This window comes from Melanotaenia boesemani, chromosome 3 (genome assembly GCF_017639745.1).
Source record: "Melanotaenia boesemani isolate fMelBoe1 chromosome 3, fMelBoe1.pri, whole genome shotgun sequence".
Classification (NCBI taxonomy): Eukaryota; Metazoa; Chordata; class Actinopteri; order Atheriniformes; family Melanotaeniidae; genus Melanotaenia; species Melanotaenia boesemani.
In genome coordinates this window covers 29,906,531-29,931,738 of record NC_055684.1, presented here as the reverse complement: position 1 = coordinate 29,931,738, position 25,208 = coordinate 29,906,531, and the positions used below count along the sequence as shown (strand labels likewise).

At 38.0% G+C, this 25,208-nt stretch overlaps 2 protein-coding genes across 3 annotated transcripts in view; both read right to left on the bottom strand.

Annotated features, from left to right (window-relative positions):
* Window positions 1-5,918: 5,918 nt before the first annotated feature.
* LOC121635234 (PAK4-inhibitor inka2-like) lies at window positions 5,919-10,123 on the bottom strand. Of its 2 annotated transcripts, XM_041978336.1 has the most exons (3): window positions 9,973-10,123; window positions 9,829-9,862; window positions 5,920-8,368 (listed from the first exon to the last, which is right to left on the bottom strand). In XM_041978336.1, the coding sequence occupies exons 2-3, from the start codon at window positions 9,844-9,846 to the stop codon at window positions 7,373-7,375; spliced, it is 1,014 nt and encodes a 337-aa protein (XP_041834270.1). In that variant the 5' UTR covers window positions 9,847-9,862; window positions 9,973-10,123; the 3' UTR covers window positions 5,920-7,372. The 2 variants fall into 2 exon arrangements, with proteins under 2 accessions (XP_041834277.1, XP_041834270.1); XM_041978343.1 differs by lacking the exons at window positions 9,829-9,862; window positions 9,973-10,123 and adding an exon at window positions 8,817-8,873 and having other exon boundaries at window positions 5,919-8,368.
* Window positions 10,124-13,338: 3,215 nt separating this feature from the next.
* Window positions 13,339-25,208, bottom strand: part of LOC121636246 (guanine nucleotide-binding protein G(i) subunit alpha-2-like) — a 57,666-nt gene continuing 45,796 nt past the window's right edge. The window contains exons 3-9 of the mRNA XM_041979592.1: window positions 22,513-22,654; window positions 19,763-19,923; window positions 17,503-17,631; window positions 15,781-15,910; window positions 15,467-15,620; window positions 14,365-14,579; window positions 13,339-14,263 (exon numbers count right to left, since the gene is read on the bottom strand). Coding sequence (XP_041835526.1) covers window positions 14,389-14,579; window positions 15,467-15,620; window positions 15,781-15,910; window positions 17,503-17,631; window positions 19,763-19,923; window positions 22,513-22,654 — 907 coding nt within the window. The 3' untranslated portion in view covers window positions 13,339-14,263; window positions 14,365-14,388. The remainder of the gene's footprint in view (window positions 14,264-14,364; window positions 14,580-15,466; window positions 15,621-15,780; window positions 15,911-17,502; window positions 17,632-19,762; window positions 19,924-22,512; window positions 22,655-25,208) is intronic.

The window sequence follows — 25,208 nt, the reverse complement described above, 5'->3', positions numbered from 1 at the left end:
AAGGACTCCTTTGTGCAAATGCCTAATGAGACTTTTCTGTCTGCAGCTGAGGGGGGACAGTTGGTGGCACAACCATGCTGTGGAGCACCGCAGGATGACAACTTATCAAGGTTGCTCTTCTGACCTCAGTTTCCTGCTCAGCAGAATGACCAATTGTGCGATCAGACTTGCATTCATGTAGCCACACTTCTGCATTAAAGTTAGCTTGATAAATCAATCCTTTATTCCAGTATGTTGTTCCTCATCTGCATTTTGCGCCCGTCTTTCCTTTCCTCCCTACAATACAGGATTCATGTGTCTTTCGTCCACATCTTCTTATCACATTGCACCTTGAGTTCATCCAACCATGAGCAGGGGCAATGTGTTCGTTCCCACATCACTCAAGCCTGTGTTGCTTTACTTCCTGCATCTGCAATATTTGGGAAAGACAAAGGTTGTATTGCTTTCATGGAATTTGAATTTCAGTCACATGAGATACTCTCAAGTATGATGTTGGCAAAAATGGCTAACTTTTTATCAGTCCTTTAAAACCCACAGAAGGTCACGTATTGGTTGCTCTTGGTATAAAGGCTTATTTAAGTGCAAACATTAGAGGAAAGGGAAGGGCATTCAGCTGTTTTGATGCACATCCATGTATTTACATATTTTTCTGTTTATAGAGACACACCAAAAAAAAAAAAAAAAAGAAGAAGAAGTCAGGGTAACTGGATTAGATCCATTTCAAATAACTTGAGAACAGATAATTTCAGGAGTGATACAAAATATTTGTTTAATTTTTAAAGCTAAAGCATCCCTAGGCTGGTTACTGGGAAGCTGCTTTATTGCCTGTCACTTTGGGTCCCTGTGTTATTGAAATAAACTGTATGACAATGTTTCTGTGGACTATATGTGAGTGTGAATATTTGTGTTTGGAAGTGAAAGTGTGTGTTTGACTTAGCTGGGCTGCTGGAGTTGATGCCTTGGGTGTGTGAGCACAGAGGGTCATGTGCCTGTGAATGGACTCTGAAAACCCAGAATTGCTCTCTCACTTGCATACTTCAATGGCAAAAGCCCGAAAGAATGTAGAGAATTTGTGGCTTTGGACTCTTCCACACAGTTTGGAAAGTGTCCTTTGTGTAATTTATTGGTACCATTTTCAAGCTGTTTCCATTACAGCTCTGAAGGTGACAGAGATGCCTAAAAGCAAAGTTTTAAACTCCTAAATTATCAATCTAAACAAACTAAAATAAAAAATAAAAAATAAGAGCACAACTCTCATTGCATTTTCCAGTGAACCTTTCAGCTCCTGACTCGATGAAGGAGAAAATGTTGGGTCACTGAAACACGAGGCTCAAAAAATAGAAAAACCAATGTCTCCGGAGAAGCTAATGTTTTTTCCGTCCACTTTACTGTGGTCTTTTCCTCTGTTTTTCCACAGCAGAGTGAGGAGACATCACGTTTGCATGCTCAGTGAATGTGCTTGCTGCAGGCTCTTGCAGAGGCCTGTGCTAATGTCACAGAGCCAAATGTGTGTAAACTGGGACATAAAGCTCAGGCAGGTCCACACTCATGTACAAAGCAAATTAACACTCATAGTAAATGACCGCAAAAGTCTCTACATTCCAGAGGTGGTTGTTTACTCATGCCTGCAAACCTGCAAAATAAGAGAAGGGTTCTTTCTGAAACTGAGTTTTTTCTTTCTGCTTGACAGCAGATAAATAAACACTTATTGTACCATCTCAAGGGTGAATCAAGAATGTATGTATTGCACTGATTTTATTAACTCAAAAAACAAAGGAAAATTGAATAAAATAGCTTATCCTATAAATGCTTGTGCTTGACACTGGCTTACTTGTCTTGTCTCTTGTAAATGATCTCGCATAAATTACTGTCTCAAAGATTTGATAAAAAAAAAAATTTAAAATTAAACTTTTCGTCATGCAGCAACCTTTTATAAAAGCTGGGCTGACACTAGAAAAGTATTACACCATTGTTTCTTGACATTAGCACTTAACAGTTTGGCTTTTCGGCTTCTAATGAAGTGGTTTTATTTATACTACAGGGTTTTGAGTTTGCTTGTAAAGCCATGTGTTGTACTGAACAGAGGAAGTAGGGTCTGACCTAAGGGGCTCTGTTTGGCCATGAGAACCAAAGCAAAGTCTCCTGGGATGTTTCGCCTGTGTCATCTCAACTGTTATGATTCCCATGAACAGTCTGGTTTATAGTAAGCAGAAGAAGAAAGCAGCTGTGTGATTTTTAAATAAAGCTCGTCTGGTCATTTCCTGATTCCCTGTGTTCCAACTGTATCTGCACGGACTTACAGACAAAAATACTCTAGTCTGAGAGTCAGTTTAGCTTTCAGTAAAATTGCATTAGTTATTATTGAGAAGCTTTAATTATTAAAAAATAGGTAACTTTTGATAAGCTTATAGTATTAGTCGCATACTTAATACTAGCCATTAAAAACCAAAAGCAGATATTATATATAGTGATGATATAATTATCAACAGAAAAAAAAGGAACCTTAAATACCTGTTTTTAATTGTGTCCATTGTAATGTAATAGCTATTTGTTGTTACTAAGAGCAGAATCTCTGAGTAGGTAGGGGGTGATATAAATCTAAACGTTTTATGGTTTTATTTATCCAGACATATTATAGCCCAAAAAAATAAAGACAGAAAGAAAATAAAAAAGTACATTAATCACATCCAGTCTTTGCCAGACTTCAGGCTAAACATCCCCCACATTTCTCTTCCTATCCCACTCTTAATAGTTTAATAGGAAGAGCCTGCATGTGTGTGTACATGTCTAAGGAGTCATGAGAGGAGTCCCTCCTCAGTAAGATGATACTCAATCTGTCTGTGACACAACATTTTCCTGGCCGTGCAGCAGACAGATTTTTAATCTCCATCTGCCTCAGTGACAGATATAGAAGCCAAATGCTGTTGGGTACCAGTCCAACACACAAATCACACAACTTCACATTTCAGAGTTGTTTCTTTGAAGAGGCGCGTGCAAAATGGCATTATACAGTTTAACTGTACATCATCTAAGAATGAGGATGCACTTTCAGTTTCCTATGAAAGGATCCCTGAAACTTTGTGTTACGCAAGCACCTTGGTGAGTCATTTCACTGGAAATTATCCAGAACTAGAAAATCCTTCATAGTTTACTGTCTGTTCCCTTCATATTTCCTTGTCCAGAGTAGCATATTTCCCTACATATTTAAACCAACCTTCCACCCCTGCAGCTGGTTGTCTCTTGAATGGAAACTTGTGTTCTCTGGAAGCATCACATGCTAGCTGCTCCCAACAAAGTAATAAAAAGATTACACCATGCCATTTAGTTTTCATTTCCAAGTAACACTGTTTTGTGTTGAATGAATTTTAGATCTGCGTAATCAGAGTCAGCAGCTCCTTGGTGTATACGCAAGAAAGACAAAAGTGTCCTTTACAGTCCTCACGAAATACCCAGAGAATCACAAGACTGTAACTTTTTTTTTTTTTATTCCTCACAGATTTATCACATCAAAAAACATTCACCCTTTACAGCAATTCCTTGTATTTATGGTGTGTTCCATCTGTCTTGGAATTCAGAGCAGTTGAGAGTTGGTGACGTCACTTCCAGGTAGTTGGACGCCTCTCAAAACAAGCAATTTGTGAGCATCTACAAAATGTATTAAAACTGGAAAATCACAAATCCATTGTAAAATGTGCACCATAAGAAAAGCAGCCAATTTTGGTGATAATGATAAACCACACATATTGATGCAATTTTTTACGAACAAACATGCTGTAAATGTAATTATCAACAACTCCTTGCTGTTTACACTAAAACTCAAAGGCACAAAATATATTATAAAGGATTTTAATAATGGACAACAAGTGGTACTGGGTGCAGCCATCTTTAAATTTGGAATCTCGGGGTCCTCTGAAACTTATGGGTACGCTGTTTGGAAAAACTAGATTACTTCATCATTTCCAGCAAAAATTCCTTGGAATTCCCAGCTCCAGGGACAACTGGAACGCATCATTAGTCCCTTTAGCAACAGATCAAGGGAGTCATTCTACTGAGGTACAACAATCAAGGTCTTGATTGGCCCTGAACACTAAGTCTTCTAAAAGGGACTCCCTCTTTGTTATTACACTACTTAAGAATCATTAAAATGATTGATTATAAGAGTCAAACATAAAGCAAAAACTTCAGTTTGCTAATGACAATGCTGCGATATCTCACCAATCCAACAGAATAACTGCAGTCACCTTTTCATTCACAGCATCATGCAAGATGAAACTCTGGATGGTCATCAAGGCTGACATGATGATGAGGTCTTTTTTTTTTAAGTGGGCAGTGCAATAATCCTGAATATGGATTTCTGTGACATCATCATCTTGATGGTTGAAGCTCTAATTAAAGCTTGTGTCAGTCAACAAAGAAAAATAAGAGAGTTCAGGACTTTGCCAGAATTCAACTCATAGTTCATTAACCCCTTTTATTTACGGCAGAGATAATTACATCATGGGTGATTGGAGTAAGGGGTGAGCGAGCATGAGTTCATGCTTACAGAGCCACCAGGGAGAAGTGTAAATAAAATCCCAAGCTAATCTAGTAATTAACAGGAGATATGCTACTGTGTTTCACTGGGCCACCCAGAATGTGTGCGATGTTTTAACAAATCCGCTCTAGATCAGTGTCAAAAATACTGTTCATGGTGTCTGGCGGAAACGGTCTCACTTTCTGTATGCATACCGTTGGGGACATCCTTCATCCTTCCTTTATGGTTCCCAAAGAAACTCTGTTTTAAAAGTACCTTGTATTGCAAACTGCAAACCTTAAGCTGTTTTGAGCTCCATTCACATACCAGTGGTGAGAGTGAACACTTCCTGACTAACAGGAGTTAAACTGAACTTTTGCATCATAAGAAGCTTTTAGGTAGGCCACCTAAATGTCATGTAGGCATCCACATACGATCTGATAAATGGGCACAAATTTTTGAGGAGAATGATAATGTGGTGTTCAAACGTGAATGTGTTTGTGACCAGGGTGAAGTCACCTAAGAGATTCCAAAAATTCACATCTGCTGCTTGAGGACTCTACTCCCCATCAGCTTATTATTAAAACTCACCTGACATCATCAGGGGTTTACATGCTCTGCTTTTAAACCACAACATGTGTTTTATATTTACCAGAAGGAGTGTGGTATGAAGATTGTATAATGCATGATTATATAATAGGAACAAAGTTGTTTACACTGTTTTCCAAACTTAATTTCTGTTTTTTTTTTTAGGAATTACATCTGAAAGCGATAATTATATAAATACTTGGAGTGCTTTCTTATTTTATGCTCTCTAATAAAATTCCAGTTGTTGAAGCCTTCTTCTCCAGTGGATTGTTTCCCTTTCCTACATTTAAGTATTTGCAGCAACACGCAAGCATTTAACTGGTTCAGTTTGTTTTTTGTGTAGAAAAAATAAATGAAGGTGGCCCTGAAGTGTGAAACAAGGCTGGAAATACAGAAGTAAATTGATAACATGATGATGCTAAATAATAGCATTAGAATTCCTTTTAATGTGGAGACAGTAAATAAGTACAAAATATTTTTGATATTTTTAGGTTATGGTTTGGTTTAGGGTTAGGGTTGATGTTTAAGGTTAGAGTCCCCATGGTCAATACACACCAGATGTATGTTGTTTGTGTTTATGTGCATGGTTGAATGCAGACTTAGATTAGCCAGGTAGATAAAATGAATCAGAAGAGAACAAGAAGGAAAGGGAAAACAGAGTTTATCAAATGTAAACAAAACCTTGTATAAAGTACAATATGTTGTACATTTAGGGTTACCGGTGTGGGTGGGCGTAGTGGCGTTCTTGACCCTGAAGTGCTTTGTGATGATGCAGGTGCAGGTTAATCAGTGACATGAGAGGTGACGCTGTGTTTATTTTTCATTTCTTCCACATGCACAACCAATTCCATTTCATGTTTCTGAATACTGATTTGTGTCTGTCACAGCTATATTTTCCCATTTTGTATAGTGCTTTACATTTCAAGATAAACTATACTGTACAAGCGATATCCAGGCATTCTGCAGAGTACATGAAGCTAAGTTGAGATTGAGAAGCTCTTTGGATCCATATTTTCTGAGCTCTCTTATCCTTCTCCTTTAGTGATAACTAATCAGTTCAAGGTAGAGACACAAACATTGAAAGGTAAATACACACTTGTTCTGCTTCAAGTTTGTTGAGTTGTCGCACACCAGCTTTTACTATCATGCAAGTGTTTTGACTGTTTCTTGAGAAGACTTCATTCCATCTCAGCCGCACACTCACCAGCGAGCTTCAGTGACATTCCACCATAGGACCTTAGTAAACAGTCCAGACAAAGCCTCAGACTTACGGCACCATGGAAGAACCATCTCTCTTTTTGAATTTCTATTATCCATGATAGCAGACATGATTGGTGAGGCTGGTTGCAGCAGGGAGCATGAGAAATCCCTGGTTTATCTTTATACTGTCCGGCACGGTTTCTCTCCTGAATTAATGAACAAAGAGAATTTTTAAAGGCAAAGGTGAAGTGATCATTAGCTTATCTTAGTCCATGTGCCACTCCTTTCTGTCTGCCGTTCTTCCTTTCCTTAGCTAGCCCAGAATTAATTGAACCATTAGCCAATGTGTGTGGTTGAGTTGGTTCCACAAGAAAGAGCAGAGACCAGGTTAAATGAGGCAGGGTGCTGTTAGCTAGATGTTATGCTTCACAAGGCAAACGGGAGAGAAAACTTCTGCTCCATCTGCAGCCAGCTGCTTCGCCTCTTTTCCCCTCTAACTGCATAGACACATGGGAAATTACCTCATCAGGCATACAGCACCCTGTGTTGACATAGCCTCTGGTTCTGGTCTGGAAGTGTCTTTCTTGTCCAGCATTAAGGCTCCCAAAAGTCACAGCAGCACACTGAATCCACATCTGCACAACTGATGTATTTATCTCTTTTATTATAGAGTAGTTATGCTGAATTGTGCAGCTACAAATTCTATCATCCACAACAGAGAGGATTAAACATCTAATGAAAACAAATGAATCCCCGTTTAGCCTCTTTTAATCAATCCTGCAGTAAGGAGGAGGTGCCTCACTGGAATGAAACTCAGCTGGAACCTTAATTTACATGTGTACAAGGTGTGCACAAGTGTATAAATAATTCTGGCAATTTAAAATATTTTAACACTGACACACTTTTTTTGTGTTACAAGCAGAAATTGAAAAGAACATAAATAGTGTTTTGTTTAGTGTAAATCATGAGAACGTCTTTATTTCCAATAGCTCGGTAACAGCATATAAAACATAACAAAGATAAAAAGAATAGTCATATAAAAAATAAAGTGACTCTGAGGACTGTCCAGTATCAGATGTAGCCAATAATATCTTTGCATATTATTGGCTGTCGGCTGCCTGACTTCATGAGGGCCGTAAAGTGGTAGAAGTCTGTGTCCAGTTTGTTAATGCATGAGTGGGACTGGTGGAAAAAGGGGACTTTAGGCTGTGATGCCACGACGGGACAAGACAGACGTTTTTGAGCATTGGCAGTTCTATTAACGTGAGAAGAGTCTTTTGATCTCATTCTCACTCTGTCCTCCACACTTTTAGAAAATCCGGACAGTTTCCTCCTCATGTTGACAAAGAAGCCTCTGCCCAGTCTTTGTCTTGAATTTGGCTTCAGCTCAGTCGGTTCAGGACAATCTGGCAAGTCCATCCAGTTCTGTATGAGGTCTGCAAAACTGTTGTCTCCCAGAACCAGAGGCTGGCGGTTGCGTCCTCTGGTTAATAAAGAGTTTGTCCAGTCCTCTGGGTCACTGACCTCAAATGATGTCCACGTCTCCAGACAAGCATCAGATGTGGATTTGGGTCTAATACGTCCGCTCTGCGCTCTGTTTGTGCGCAGGCAAGCTGAGGACGACACACGCACATTCCTTGTCCTCCTGAGAACTATGCCATCATCTTGCCAGGATGCCTCAGAGTAGCCTGAATCAAACTCCAAACTTTTCTGACTGCTGGGAGACCGCAAGTCCATCCTGAGGCTCAGGCCCAGTCGACTGCTTGAGTCATCTTCCTCTTCTTCCTCCTCCAGAGGGCTGGCCAGGCAGCAGGCAGAGTCGTAGGTGCTTGCTGTGCTGGCTTCGGACATCCGCAGACGTGCTCGCTGCTCTCGTTGCAGTGCTCGCTGCTGACAAGCACGTGCCACTGCAGAGTGGCGTGCTAAGGCTGGGAGCTGGGCACCAAGGGGGGCGAGGGGTTGCCTGGTCGCAGGACAGGCTTTCCGCAGTTGCTTCAGATCCTGCAGTGATCTCATCATATACTGCATCTGCTCTCGTAAGCAGTCACCTGAGTCACGTAAGCAAAGCTGAGGAGACAAGAGAGGAAGACTCGTCAAACAATGTTTAAGACATGGGCAGATCACAGGAAGCACCTATGCCTTTATAATGAACTACTGTAGAAAGGCTTAAATAACAAAAGTTCACAGGGACTGCCTTATGGGCATGCTCAGACTTGCTTGGAACACCAGTGAAAGAATATAAGTTTTCCTTTTATTATGTTCTTAAAAGCCAGCTGACCTACTGTTAATAGGACTGTACAACAAGTTAATCTCAAAGACAAAGTACAGTCATCTGTCCGTTAATTTATTCAGCAACACCATACACTTGAGTGAACGCCCTCTATTCACTCACTAAGAAATTAATTCAACTGAAAAGCTCAGACAGATGTTCTTACGCAGCAATTTGAGCTCATGCCTAACCTCTACAAATTATCAACACAGTAAGACAAATCCAAAGCAAAGACATTTGTAGTACATCCATGAGAACATGGGGTCCCGTTGATCCTATTTTAGCTCCGGGGGTCCTGCCTCTTTAAGGGCACAGCACGTCTGCTTATGAAATTCACCAGTGACACTCAAGAGGAATATAATACTTGTGTTTCCTCTCTGACTCACTGTGCTGATTGGTCAGAATCAGCCAGTAAGCAACCGTAGTTCACTCTCAAACTTAAACAGGACATAAGAGATCATGTGACAGCGTATGTGAGAAAGTTTAGGAGTAGTAGTGAAGCAAAAAGAAAAATAAAGTCCCACTTTTTTTCATTATAGCAAGGTAGTTTATTCTGACCTCCAAAACTTCAGTATGTAACTGTGTGTACTTATTTGACTGATTTTCTACAAGGTTTTGTCTTTTTAAAGAGAAAAGCCTCCATACCACGCATGAGACTGCAAGTTGAGTAGGGGCACCATAACCACAATGTAAACAGAGCCGGCAAAGCATAACACCTCAACAAGCTGATTTAGGGTTACAGACGAAACATCCAGTATCAAACAACATTAAATGAGCCTTTTCGTCCTGATTGCTTCTCTTGAGCCTGCATTATACATTAAAAAAAATCTCACTCTAATAACTGTTGCAAGAACTTAAACACCAACACTAGCAGAAACTGTAAGACACTTGAAATGCCAACTTCACTGTTTAATCGTGAAATATCTTCATTTCTGAAATGTGATAATGCCCGTTCAACTACTGAACTCCAAATGCTGCAAGCAAACAAATGGCGCGTGCAAAAACTCAAACTCTAAAAGCATATGAGCATCTATGGCTGATCAGCCTCCTGCTGCTGCAGAGATTTGCAGACAGATGTTGTCTATCAGACTTCTGATGTTCAGAATAGCTTTGTTTACTTTTAATGTCCTGGAAATACTGGAACCTAAATGTAGCGGATAAAGTCCGAAAATAAAATTTGACGTGGTTGCTTCTTCATTTTACTGCTAGTAAAGAACAGAAATCCATGCAATAAGAAAAAAATGTAAAGGAAACTCACCATTTCTTTTCTTTTCATCTGAAATGATCTATTCCTGCAAGAGAAAATATGGACGAGATTTAGTTTAAAAACAAAACCAGACAGCAATACTTCCTGTAAAATAAATCACAACGGCATTACAATAAAGCACAACAAAACACTCACGTCTAACGTGGCACTGGTGTGAAAAAGTCCTCCCATTAAAGAGAAAAGTCGTCCTGGTCCGTTCGGGTGGTGTCGCACCCGCACAGTTCGTGTGTCAGCGTGAGCTGACGCTGTCGTGCTGCTGAGTGGGAATATCAGGCCTGTTCGCCTCCTTTTTACAGCTCCACGCGCAGCGGCCAGTTAACTGTGACTGCGTTTTGTCTGAATGAGCCAATCAGAGCGCAGGAAGCTCGTTTACAAACGCAGCAGCTTTTTGTGCAGCTCGTAAAACATGCAAGTCAGAGAGCTGATACACTGTGTGCACTAAAATATGCCTAAATGCTTTTTATTTAGCTTTTTTATGGTACTTGCTTCAGTGTTTGTATGGTAGTTGGAATAATGACTGACAGAATAATTTCCTAAAATTAATTTGACTCAGTCAGCTGAGTGGACACCAGGTGGAAGCTTGTGCATTAAGGTTTCTTTTAGTCTCCCTCAGAGAATCACGGACTTTGGGATATTGCACTTCTTACATTTAGTAAACTATTTAGCAGCCTAACGTCATAGTTTACAATTCAGTCCAGAATTATTCAGGCACTCAGTTCATGTTTACTGATCTCTAACTTAGACACAAGTCCAGCTAAATGCCTAAAGTCAATCTGAAGCTAATATCTCCAAACATGGTTTATTAGATCAAGATCCATTTAAAACTCCTCAAATATTCACACTGATCACACTGAAATCAGTGCAAATTCGCAATTAATTATTTCAAAAGTTCCAAACCACCCATTTTTGTATGCTTCAGTCGTAGTGAAAATCCAGCAAATACTGCAAATCTTTTCTTTTATTTTCAGAATTTGCTGCACTTTCTTAGCATTATGTGTCTGTTAATCTACATTTTTACACTCATTTTTGTCTGCTTGTAATTTTAGCAGGTTAAACCTGTGTGTAAGTCATTTTGTTTAAATACAAGATCACAATTTCATCAAATATCAACTTGGGCATAAGTGCACGCAGGTTATTCAGTACTTGGTTGAGCCAAAGAGCTTCTAACTCATTCTGTGGAGTAGAAGAGTTAAATTTGAACATTTGAATGCCCAAATGTAAATGTACTTATCTGCACCATAAATTAACAAAGAGCCTGTAACCCCAGCAGATTTGTTGGTGCTACACTTCCCATTCACCCCACTCAGAATGGATGTCTATGCAAATCTGAGGAGTGCTTGAGCTCTATAATGTTTGGGAGTGATCCAGGTCTGATGGTCAGCTGTTCAAGTGCAGATTTGTCTTCACACCAAGTCCAGCATTAGCATACGAGCACTTGTGACATGTCCCAACCCACTGGACCAACATGGACATTAGCAAACTCTGACATTACAAATCTTGACTAATCTAAATATCTCACTGCTCATCGTCAGGTTAAACTGCACAGTTTGGGTGCATCAGCTGCATGCACATAACAAAGAGAGAAACAAGAACACAGGTGAATTATCACACACTGCCTGATTTCTTCTTGAAGAGAGTCATTTTAATCTACCATCGCGAGCAAATATTTATCTGCCTATAGGTTCTCTCACTTTTATTAACATTATGGCTCCATTAATTTTCCACCTTGTAGTTCTTCATTCGTGGAGTGAGGCGGACACTAATAGAATAGCAATTATTTCCATTTTCTACATCTCCATTCCTGCTTTCTTTAAGCCTTGATGCATTTAATGTGTGTAAAAGTTGATACTTAAACAAATCCACATGATTAAGTCTGAACACCGTCTTCAGTTGTTTTAGAATTATACCTCCAGAAATTTTAAATTTGAAAATATTTCTCATATTTTTGGGTTTCAAGATGATTTATTGATTTTAGACAGAGACTGCATACATTTTTTCAATCTTTATTACACTATGAACAATCTGTTGAACTGCTGGGTTCACAAAAACCAAAATCTTGCTCTGGTGAGCTTATCTGCTGTGCACCCCCAGCGGTCTGAAGAGTTGCAGCGCCCTCTAGAGAAACATTGCTCAGTCCAGTTATTCTCCAGATGTATCAGATTCATCAATCCTTGAATTCATCACTGGTTTTTGTTTTTATTTTATTTTTTTAAATAAGCAACGCCTCAGCTGATCAACAAATCTAGAACAGCCGTAGCTCTTTCTATTTTTTAATAGACAACCAACGTCATGACATTACATCTTAACACTGGATTTAGTCTAATGGGGACAATGCTCATTTATATTCTTTATAATAAATAAAAAAAAACAGCAACCTCCAACAGAACTTGATTTATTCCAGCTCTTACACCTAACAAGAGAAGGTTTTTAGTTTTCTATGAGCTAATGCAAACAGCTTCTCGTTCTTCATGTCTGCTGACTCTCTCATAATAAAAAGCTCTTTGTAAACCAAACCAATGTCTCAGCCACTTACTTATCCTGCTAAGCCGCCAACCACATCATTCACTAATCAGAATAAAATAAGAATCTAACTGATGAAGTGCTGGAACACATTGTAAGCACTTAAAAATGCATGAGCATTTAGTGCATGACAATAGAGTACATAGGTTGCTTTGAAACACAAGAGGCTCAATCTATTGATTCAACTGTGGCAATGCATGCGAATGAAGATGTAAATGAGATACTAAAGAGTTCACCAGTTTTAGAGGCTGATTAACATGACATTCTATCTGCTGTTGCAATTTTATGGTGGTAGGAAGCCTAGTCGATGTTTCATTTTAAAACATACACATCTAAGATGAAATGCTGCTGGATTTTTTTTTTGTTGGATGTTCCTGAATCTGTGTGTAGTTCACTATCACAAATTTCTAATCAGTCTCAGAATAAGTGTTATCAACATGGAGATCTGAGGGGGAAAGGCAGATGAGTCTGAGAAGGGTTTGGTGCATTACCCCTCATGTAGTTTGTGTTAAACCAATGAAAGCCTCCCAGCTACTTGATAAGCTCCCAGGGCACACATAAAATAGGTTGAAGCATGTTGTAAACAAAGCATCTGTAACATTGAGGTTATGTGCATGACATAATTTGTCAGTATTTTAAAATAGTTGCAGTTGTGTGGACCACTTGCGTGCTTTGTCAGCGAAAATACAAAAAAACTGAACAAAAAAATAGCTGTAAAAGAAAAGTGAAACATGTAGTTTTGACTTGATGCTTTACATTAAAATGTCCAGTAGATGGCAGTGTCAGCCTGTGGAAACGTGTGTGCTGCTAAGAACAATTCAAAGTGCAAATTTATAAATTTGTATATGGTGTCAAAGCTGTTAGTTTAAATCTATCATGATAAAAAAAGAAGTAAATCTATTTAAAGAGCAGCTTACAAGATGATAAACAGCAGTGTAGAAAAATGTACATTAGACAAAACAAAGGGAAAGCATTCAAGAGTCAGGTGGTGTCTACTTTTATTTAAATTAAATCATATAGGACTTTGAAAGCATTTTAATATTTACCAAAAACACTAACCTTTTTCTGAATTAGATTTCGTCTCTCATTAATAATCACTATATATTCATAGGTGCTAGGCATAGAATGGAAGAAAATTTTAGGAGCACAGTAGGTCAAACATTACTGAAAGCATATCTAGGAATTGGCTGTAAACAGAAGTAAAGGCACAAACATACTGCAATAGACACAGAAATGGTACTACAAAAGGTGATAGAACGTTAGGTACACATACTTTAAATACATGTTAGAATTTTGCCATAATTTCCCCTGCAGGTGAAGCCATTTTTTAAATTTTGTAAAACTTTTTTGTAGTTGTTTTATATTTTTTGTAGGAATGTTAGATAATTTGTGCAGATTATAGAGCTAATATCTGACATGTGGAGTCATGCAGAGCGATATACGGTTAGGCTATGAATGATGAACTGATGTAAGCTTTATTTAAAAAAAATACACTTTCCTTTTGTCAATCATTTTATGCCCATGCCTGTGCTTCATATCTTAAAAAATAAGATTTGTGTGATTAAAAGTTGAATAATCTGCACATCAGGATCTCTAAAAGTAACATGTTTGCATTTATATAAAAAAGTTTGCTTTTCCCTCCTCTAGTAATTGAAAATAAAGAAGACAAAAAAAGAAGAACAAAAATAGAATACATGTTGATTTTTGTGGTCATTGCCTAAAGAGTTAACAATACGAGCAACTGGATCAGCGGTTGTTGGAAATCTGCAAGGCTCGTCAGGTTTTCAGTCTCTTAGGTGTCCTTATAAAAAGCAGATTGAAGCAGAAATCGTGGTGGGACAGTGCAGTCATTCATCATGTGTCTATGTTCCCCCATCTTTATGGTCATCAGAAATGTTCAAGTAGTCTAAAACACACACACAAAAAAAACAACACAAGCATTTCTAGCAGGATTCGTTAAATGATCCATGAGAAGTTTAAACAATCAAGTCTATTCTTTCAACTCACCTTGACTCTTTCGCAGACATATTTTTAGAAGAGGCCACAGTCCTTCAGGTTGTTCTTGATGATGACATCGGTGACAGCGTCGAACACAAACTGAACGTTCTTGGTGTCAGTGGCGCAGGTGAAATGGGGGTAGATTTCCTTGGTGTCCTTCTTCTTGTTCAGGTCTTCGAATTTGGTCTGGATGTAAGCCTGAGCCTCCTCGTACTTGTTGGGGCCTGAGAGACAGTTGTAGGAGAGATTAATGACTGACAGAAATCTGCTGATACGGTGAAAGAGGTTACCTTCTTTCTCATCCAAATACATTTTAGAAATTTTAGTGTGTATGATTGTTCCTGTCCCCTCTGCACAGTCACAGACTACAAGCTACAGAGAGGCTTCGATTACCATTAAAATGACCTGATGAAGACTAAAAAACACTAAGCAAAAGCAGCCAAAATAGAAAAGCATTTTTAAAATTCTTCAACTATTTAATCTAACCGGATACAAATACTTAAAATGCCAAGTCATTTCCCTTCTTACGATTCTAACTTTTATAATCATTTATCTGTCTATACTAATGTTAATTTCTACTCCGCATTACAAAATGTGTCAATGTTACTCATTTCCTGCTTCTTGGACAGCACCTTATAGAGGTAAATCTTCCACTACCACCAGATGGTTTAAAGTTTTGTAAATACCTTCAGGGCAGCAGTAGTGGTTGTAATATAACATTTGGCTTTTTCCAGTGATTGCTGGGGATTTAAACAGCTGCTTACCTCTGAGACTTTAAAAAAAGAGGTAAACCCTGAGAGGTACAAACCGGGGGGAAATGGAGCCTAGTTTTAGGATTCTCATGCAAGAAGAAAGTAGAATTTAACTAAAAATAAGTTTAACACCCCACTACATATATTTAACATGTTCAGAAGAGAGAACCCCTTTAAAAGCTACTTTTAAAAGATTAATTAAATCTACTGAGAATGATCAGAGAAAGAAGTAGTTACCTAGTTACGCATACCTAGAGCTGGACTGTTTTTGTGGCGTGAAAAAGCTAAATGCATATTTATTGCACAGACTTTACAGAACCTTTCTGTAGTGTTCATGTGGTTGTATTTTCATTAGGTACCGGTGTACTCGGGGAAGCAGATGGTCAGAGGGCTGTGGACGATCTTCTGCTCAAACAGATCCTTCTTGTTGAGGAACAGGATGATGGACGTCTCTGTGAACCACTTGTTGTTGCAGATGGAGTCAAACAGCTTCATGCTCTCATGCATCCGGTTCTGGGTGGGACAGGCACCAATGTGGAGATGAAAAGGTGATTAGGGAGCATGGTCAGGGCACACAAAGGAAAGAAGTTCAATGAAACTCCAGCCTCCCTCCCCAATGCTAGGAAATGCAAGCGAAGCAATTGTTTTAAGCCTAAGGAGATGCTTAACTCACCATCTCTTCATCCTCTGCCAGCACCAGGTCATAAGCACTCATGGCTACACAGAAGATGATGGCTGTGACCCCCTCAAAACAGTGGATCCACTTCTTCCTTTCAGACCGTTGGCCTCCAACATCAAACATCCTGCACAGACACACACAATGTAAAACATATTGTTTTTACGGGATGGCAGATGGGAGAAGAAACTGTACTTTTTCAAACTGACAGAAAAACCAACTGCTTCAAGGTCCCTCCCTTGAAGGCCTGTCATAAGGACAGGAAGTCTGCTGCTCAGGCATGGTTTCCTTGGCTTCTGCTGTCATTTTAGTACAGTACTGTTGCTGTGGTAACAGGAGGGCTTAAGACTAGTTGAGGAATGGTGGCAAAGGCTTTTTTTTCCCTCTAAGACTCTGTATGACTTATTCATGAAGATGAAGTGGACTTAGATGGACAAAAGAGGGTGCTGGTATGCACAGTGCCAGATTCAAGATTTTCTTCATCCTGTATTAAAAGGCAGCTATTCTGTGGCAGCTAAAGGTAGAGAGAGACTAGAGAATAAGGAAGAGAGAGAGGCTTTCTCCATAACACTTCAGTCTTCCTGCGAAGCAATTATCACTTCACAGAATTTGGCTCATTAGAGTGGTACTCTGACTCTTTAGGACCGTCAGCTTGAGGCTGAGTAAGCAGAGCTCACTGTAACAGTGACACACTTCAAACTGCTTACCTCATCTCCAACACTGTTTACATGAGCCTCATTCTGTGTATCATACAGCGCAGCACTAAAGAGGCTGGAGTAGGTAAACATCTGGCTAAATTAAGTTTATGTCTTTCACAAGTGAATGCATTATATCAAAACAGACATTTGAAATATTATACAAGTGCACACAGTAGCAATCACATCATATGGATGAAATAAAACCCAAAAATTAAGTCTGACTTAATGCTTTTAGACGTCGGATAGATAAAAAATAATTTTATCTGGATTTTTTTTTCTTCATTGTGAATTCTCTCTCCCTCAGATTGAAAGTAAAACTAACTTGTGTGATGTTTGACAACAATAGAGAACACATGATTGTGTTCAGGCACTTCTGAGAAGTATGGCTAAAGATTTCCTTTAAATTAACAAATGAGCAGCAAAGCACAAGTTCAGTGCTGCAGCGGTAACTGTTCAGTCACTAAAACCCCACACACATGCACCGTGAGTGGGATAACAGTGATGCTTTTCCCCTGCTTGTTTTTCTGTGTGATGGGGTGGACAATTTGAGACACATGAGATAAAGATGCAGTCACTTTTTTTTTTTTTTTTTTTTAACAACAGGAAATGTTGCATGATAGATGAAATGTCCAAATTCAAAATTTAATTTCAGTGTAGCCTGAACTTTTTTACTTTTTGTAAATTTCACCCAAAAGCTAAAAGTGATTAACTGTGCAAGTCTTAAGATCAGACAGTTCTTCTGTTTCTTTGACTGTATTGAGCTCAGATGTTACATTATGGAAATTCCCAGGTTCGAGGAAATAGCAAAAATAATTTTAACAAAGTTTTTTGTGTTTCTGATCCTTAACAAATGTTGGTACCGGATGATGGTCAGGCTAAATCCTTCCTATTCAATTTATGACTTATTGTGTGTGACTTACCCATCTTAAGTGAAATGAAGCGCTAAGCCACACAATTCATTTTCACAAGTTTTTTAAAATGATAAGCTCTGCTGAGAAAAATAAATTTAATGAAGGCTCACTTGAAGTGCAGATCCTTGAAAGTGAAATGTGTTTCCACGATGCCGGTGGTCTTAACACGGGTTCGCAGCACGTCTTGCTGTGTGGGGATGTACTCTGACTTGGCTATCCTCTCCAGGTCATTAAGGTAGCTGATGAAAAGACACAAACATTTAAGTAGATTTAAGATTTGGTAAATTGTTGTCTTCTTTTTCTTCACACAGGACAATGTTTAGGCATTATGTAACAGTAAGATGCATGAAAAAGGGTCAGTTCTTCACATACATGTTGGAACTCCGGCAGCACAGAGTTCTTTAGACAGAAATACTTTATAATCACTCTAAATGAGAAACAACTTCATGCTGCTGCTTTATCTCTGCTAACTATGACAGATGAGCTGGAGTACTGGAGTAATCCTCTCTACTATATTATTTCCAAATATCGAAACTTATTTTTTATATGCTTAATTCAATTAAAAAAAAAAACAACCATTAATATGTGTTTAAGCTCCTTTCTGAAACTGTTTTTCCCAACAGTCTGAAAGCTAAACATATCACTGATACCAAACTATTCCAGCTTTACACCGACTTTACAGATGTGTTTCTGTTGACCCATCTCAGACATCAGAAGGACCTGATGTTAAAAATGATCAAAATTTAAGTTATTAGTATTAAAGGACAAAACTGTTCTAAACCAGTTGAAAATTCTCATATCACAGACAAAGCTTCCCCTAAAATGTGATTTGTAGCCTTAAGTCAGACAAATAGAGTGGTACATGATTCTGGTAGCTGTGGAATTTTCTCACATATTTCCCCTTGTTGGCTATCACAAAGTTACGCTCCAGTTATGTAAAATTATGCCTGGGAAAACTGAGAGGATATGCTTTTGTATATAACAAGAAAGCCTTTTGTTTAACTTATTTCAAAAGATGTAACACACAGAAGGTTGGAAGGCAATCGTTTTTTCTGTCAGTCTTTGACACGGTATTGAGAAAAAAAATGTACCAATGTAATCCCAGGGACACCACAGCCTAAGTGCAAATATTTGATCCTTTACACCGCCACTTCATACCATGTGTCTGACAGTTTAATCATAATCCTACTCCCTACAGAGTGCGCTTTAGGCTGCTTTTGTAAAGCACACATCAGACTTCACAGTGCTTGATTTGGCCATTGTGTTTGAGCCCTCAGAGGAAATAAAATTTGGTTTTCAACTGCAGCTTTAAAAAGACTCCACAAAGGACAAGTAATTAATAATAAAAAGACATACAGAAACAATTTGAACATGTTTTATACTGTCTCGTTTACTGATGCAAACAAAAGTAAAGAGCAGAACTAAAATAAAGAAATGCTGTAGGCCAAAGACCAATTACATGGAAAGGAAACTCACACTTCATCTTTCCCTTTCCTTCTCTGGCTCCCATCATGTTGTCACGGTTTAAAGCACAGTGCCACGCTCGTATCAACCTACCCTCCAAGTACCCTGTAAAGTTATGGTAAAACTGTATATTGTCTACTCTTTGTTCGCAGTATATTTTCAGGTCACTCACCCTTAACACTTAAGTTATTATTACATTGGGCAACAAAAACAAGGAGCAATGTCACTCTCCCTGTGAGCTAAACACAGATCTGACTGCTGAGCAGTCGTTTGTAAAACACTTAACACTCCCCTGACAGCTTACAGCACAATATGAAGGTGTCATAGTATTATCAGAGGCCTTATATATTAAATACTAATCAGAGCAATTCATTCGTGTTGCAGCTTGCAGGCAGATGGCAGTGAACAAGGCTTTGTATTTTCCAGACTTCCATATCTGAACAGTGGCGTATCCCTGAGGGTTAGAGAGATAATCACCTCTCACCTCTTACCAGCAGAGTCTCATATCTGCCTGAAAGTCCTCACTGTTACTATACTGGCACACGAGGATAATGTGGTCAGCAAATGGAGCACTCCAGAGATGAGGGTCATTGAGATAATTAAGACCTTCACAGAGAGGCAGAGACCGACAACACTGCTTTAGTGTTTCTTTATTTATTATTAGCGCAGGCTACATTTTTTTATCCCTGAAAAATGAAAGCATATCACACCATCCTGTGACTTTTGGACAGAAGTACTACAACAAAAATGTTTGTCTTTTTATGGCAACGTATAGATTAAAGTGACTTTACAGGAAACACAGAGTCCAGCAGTTATCTTTTTTTTTTAGAGGAAAATTGAGCAGTTACACAGATACATAACCCCTTGAATATACACGTTGTTATTTAAAGTTAGTGAGCAACTCACTAGGCTGCGGAGTCATTGAGCTGGTACTCTCGGGCCCGTGTGAAGCAGCTCTGCACGCCACCGTCGGCCCAAAGTCGTTGGATGACGTTAGCCAAGTCTTCTGGCAGGATGCCCTGCTCCTCTGCAGATGCAGACAGCGCAAACAGCTGGCGGGCATCATCCTAATGAGAGGAGATAAACACATGCACACAAACATGTCATTAGTTACAAGACTTTAAAAAAAGAAACGGTTTATTTTTCTTTATAAGGCAATGGAGTGAAGGGCATGAGGTCGTTTTGTATGGGACTCTCTTTCCAAATGGCGAGTGTTTTTCTTGCCTCTTGTGAGAACCAGTAAATTAGGAGGTCATAATTATCACAAAAGGACTGAAGTACAGTACTTCACTGGCAGTGCAGCAGCAATAAAAAAACAAAGCAAAAAACAAAAACAGAGCAGAGATTCTTTGGATTAGTGTGCAAAAACTTATTTTTCCCAACTAAACCTGCTACGATGAGTGATTATCAGGGTCTCATAACAGCAAAAACCACCTTGCTGTTATCTGGGGATTCCTGAGGGATTTCTTCTCTTTTTAAAGGACTACTATCTTTATATGCTTAGATAAATCTGAAATTGGGTACCTAAATAACCTGGCTTGTTTTTCTGTCAAAAGGACAAAAAATGCTTCTCTTTTATGTAATTTCATTTCCTCATAATTGCACAAACTCCATACAAATCACTATGACGTGGAAAAGGCAAAGAAAATGACGCATAGAGAAATTATGCATCCTTTGGCATGAGAAATTGGGCCAATGATGGCCCAAATAGTGAAAAAAGAAACTGCTGTATATGAAAGTGAAATGAGTCAGCAGGCAGATGTAAACATAGTAAGGACCCAAAATTTGTAAGAGGAAGAAATAACATTGTCTATGAAAAAAAAAAGGTTTCTTAAACTGCAAGCAATATTTTCTTCCTCGGCCTGTGTGCTTGTCCTCAGCCCAGTTAGACCAAGCTATTACTCAACCGACGCAGCCACCAGCTGGAAGGAATAACAATTAAAATAGTTGCCTGTACATTATTGTGTAAATAATCAAAGCTACTGCAGTAGCACTGCAATACTGCAAAATTCTGACCCTTTGTGTTTGACAATGGACAATAAGTTACATAAACTTTTGATGTCGGCTACTGAGGGTAGACTTCCATGTATTGGTTAACCATTATCTGACCCTCCAGTGTGTTTTAGCTGTGGGTCACGGTAGGTTAGCATACCACATGTTGCCCTTTACTGTTCACAATCCTGTAGCAATTAAATCGTGGAATAACACCAACTGTTTGTGAATGTCAGAAGAACACAATGAGGAATAATGAGGAAGAATACCAGGGATATTTCATACACTACATATCCTGCACACTCTCCTTAACCAGCTCACGGAACAGTCAAGATGAGGATCATAACAATGCCTCAAACTCAAATGTTAAAAACACTCCTAGTTTCCATCAGAGTTGACACCCCACAGAGAAATAAATAATTTATCCAGAATAATCTGCTGTTTATTAAAATGTATAAATAAATTTCAGGTAGATCAATTAGATTACAGAGTGCTCTTTGGATATTAGGACCCAAAGAGAAACTCTTAAGGCATAGATTATCATTTTTTAGAAGAAATAAAGGCATTACTGTGTACTTTTCACACAAATAAAAAAAGAAACAAACTGATTCAGTCATATATTAAATGTGTAGTAAAACTGAACTATAGTTCTTTCCTGTAATTGTGAATTGGTGAAACTGTTAATCCATCCTGCTACCTTGGCTGAGGCAATCCTGGCATGTTGTTATGCAGTCAAAAGCAATTTTTCACAGTAAAAAAAAAATCAGTGTTCACCTGCTTGAATGCGCTGAGAAAGACGGATGTAAATTAAAATCCTGGGAAACAAACAGGATGAGTAGAAATGTGAGACACTGAGATGAGTTATTGCACTGTGTTAAAGTCAACACAGCTTCCCTTTATGTTTCAAATTTACTTTGATGCAGGTTTTGACACATCTCTGCTTCGTCTAAAAAGATGAAAACACTGACTGGAAGTCATTGTTCTAATTATTATCTGAAAATGGAATATATGATTCAGACTGATGAATGTAGAAGAAGGAATGTGATTTTCTCTTTATCTCTTCCCACAAGTAACGCCTTACTTTCATTTCTGATTTTATCAGTTTCCTGGGTAGTGACCCATTGAAAGGTGGCTGTTTACAGATTCCTTTAGCAGAGACACATTCAGTCAGAAAACACACATCTCTACAGGCATCCATCCTTAGCAGCTGCTCCTAAGAGTTCATTTCAAGGTAGAAATGATCACTCCTCATTTAGGAGTATTCTTGATCTGCAAAGCTCTGGTATCTCAAATCCTCCAGGATAGATTTAGGAGGTTAAAATGACTGCAGATGAAGAACTTGGTGAAGATTACTTGATTTTTTTTTTGTTTTTTTTACCAATGAATTGAGTGCAGCTTCATTGCTCTATCTCATTACAAGGTTCCTGCAGGTTTGTTGCCCATTAGAACATTGCTCTACCATTAAAAACAGCAGACGTTAAATCGTACAGGACAAAATGTAGCTCTTCAATATATATATTTATATATATAAGTAAAGTTAGCAGCTGCTAGAAAGAGAGACACACACATTCTTTCAACTTTCCTAAACTTTCACTCGCTTTAAAATCTTCTTGCTGTCACAGAGAATGACATTTTGTGAAAAGCTGTGAAATTCAGAGACATACCGCTCTAGTAGCTTCCTCATAGTCAATCTTGAGGTTGGCCATGGCTTTGATGATTGCCATAATGGACTGGATTGTGTTGCTGTACACAACTGCTCTGTACTGCTTACGCTCATCTTCTGAGTAGCCATCCTCATGAATAATCCTGGAAAAAAAGGAAGGCTAGTGATTAAAACAGGGCAACAACCACAGCAGGCTTCATGTTCACAATTATTTTCACAATAAATATTTTTTCATATCATTAATGCACAAAATACTGAAAATACATAGACGTTATAAGAGTGAGGCTACAGAACACAATATTATAATTGTACAATAAAAATGAATGCAAACCTTTCAGTACAAGATCATAAAAGCATCTAAAATACAAAATCTCTAATTCTAACAAAAAACTTCTACATAAACTGCACAATTGTAAATTACAATGTAATTACAATAAAATGAACTTTTATTTGATAGCAATAAAGTTGAATATTTTTAGAATTTAAACCTGTAACACAAAGTTCTGTGTGTGAACTTCTACTTTATTAATGAAAGGAGTTTTGCATCATTTGTGAAAAGAAACTAAAACAAATCTTAACAGTTTTTTGGAGATTTAGACATAGAAACTAAGAGAAAAAGGGGGCAAGTGTTTGAAAGAGCATGGGGCTGAGAAAGAAGCTGCTGGGCTAGAAACCAAACAGAACCATCGCAGCCAAGATGCTCAGTAGCTGTGTTCTGTGCTGAATGGGAACTAATTAAAATTCGAGTGAGCTCACTGTGAAGCACTGTGAGGCAGAGCCAAAATGACTGAAAGCCTGTGGTGTTTTCACCCCCAGACAAACAATACAAATTATCTCAGAAGCATTTTGAAAGCTTATCAACCAAGTCAACACTTAACAGCACTCAAAACTGCTCTCAGTGCAGATTTGCTTATCTTATTTGTTTATCTTATCATATATAAAGATGTACAACATTATGTATACAGTTGACTGTATGCTAGAACTAATAATTTAAGTTTATATTTACATTAACTCCCTTTGGTATTAGTAACATGAGTAAACTGAACTCAAATTAAACTATGAAGTACTTGGATAGCTCACTAGCAAATGGTACTCTGAAATAATTTCTATAGAAACTACTTTCTAATCTGTTTATAAATCCAGATCTACACAAGAATACAGGAACATTAACATCTAAATATAGGAAAAGTTTAATTTTTCAGAATTTGGAAACCAAATATAAATTAAATCTTAACAACAACTTTATTTATAAAGCAGTTTAAAAAGAACAAAGTTAGACAAAGTGCTACAAAGTGGACATAAAACTATTAAAATAAATAGCATATGAACATTAAAAATTTAAAATAAAGTTAAATAAAATAAAATCAGATTAAAATAAAAATAACAAATAACGTGCAAAGCAAGGGATCGACAAAGAAGAATTTTGCTTTAATGCCTCATTGTTTATAATTCACAATTCCTAATAAAGAGGTTTATAAATGACCAGATGAAGTTGCTCAATGTCTTTTGCAAGGTCTTGCATTTTGTATTCAATTATACTGTATGAATTGTGAGAACAGTTAAATTTTCATTTAAATATTTCACAATTTACTGATTTACTGGTTTACTGATGTCCCAGTAAGATTTGGGAAAAGTGAATGTGACTGACAAGTGTTGCTGCACAGCCTGAAGCACCTACATCGTTGAATTAACCTTAAAATCCGTCACACTTTACTGGTGTTTAAGTTGAGGAAATTTATATTTAGGACCACATTTTCAGCTTTTGTTTTTAGTATAAATATATGGGATAAATTAAATTCAGCAGGGAAACTGCAATTTTATTTTTGCATAGTTTTTATTTATGTTTCACACAGTAATGAAACAATCTAAACCTAAAATACACACACACACACACAAAAAAAACAATAAAATAGTTTGTTTCCCTTCATACTTGTTGTACTTAATTGTTTTTACAGAATCTTAAAAAGAAAAATGTTATGTACTTAAACGAATGTACATCTTTTAGAATTTTTTATACTTCTGTGTAATCCCCACTATCACTATTTTTAGTGACATTATCACATGTTTTAATAAAATAATTTTTTGAAGCTAACAAAGAGAAATGTTATGATATGATAATACGAGTGACATTTCACCATTGTTTACAAGTAATTTTGTATTGGATGGTTCTAATAAGACATGCATGTTAGGTTGATTGATAACTCTAAATTCTCCCTAGGAGTGTGTGCGAGTGTGAATGGTTGTTTGTCCCCTATGTGTTGGCCCTGCGATGGACTGGTGACCTGTCCAGGGTGTACCCTGCCTCTCACCTGTTAATGCTAGGATAGGCTCCAGCTCACCCGTGACCCGTAATGGACCAGGCGGTACAGAGAATGAATGAATGAATGGTTCTAATATTACACTTTCACTTTCATTACACATTCAACCAATCACACTACTTCTGCCACCTGGTCCAATCACCATAAAGATGTGTCACTATGCTAGGGAAATTCCAACTCTGAAGGAGTAATTAAAAAATGCCCAGTAAAAAGAGTTCTACGAACCAAATTCAGCCACAGTTACTTTGTTGTGGACATAAAAAGAGCAATTGCCTCCAGTCCATATAGTTATTGGTGTTGCACACTGGATTAATTTAATAAAGAACTATTGGAGAAACTACAGTGGGTGGATTGACTCTGAAGAGTTGGCAGATCCAGT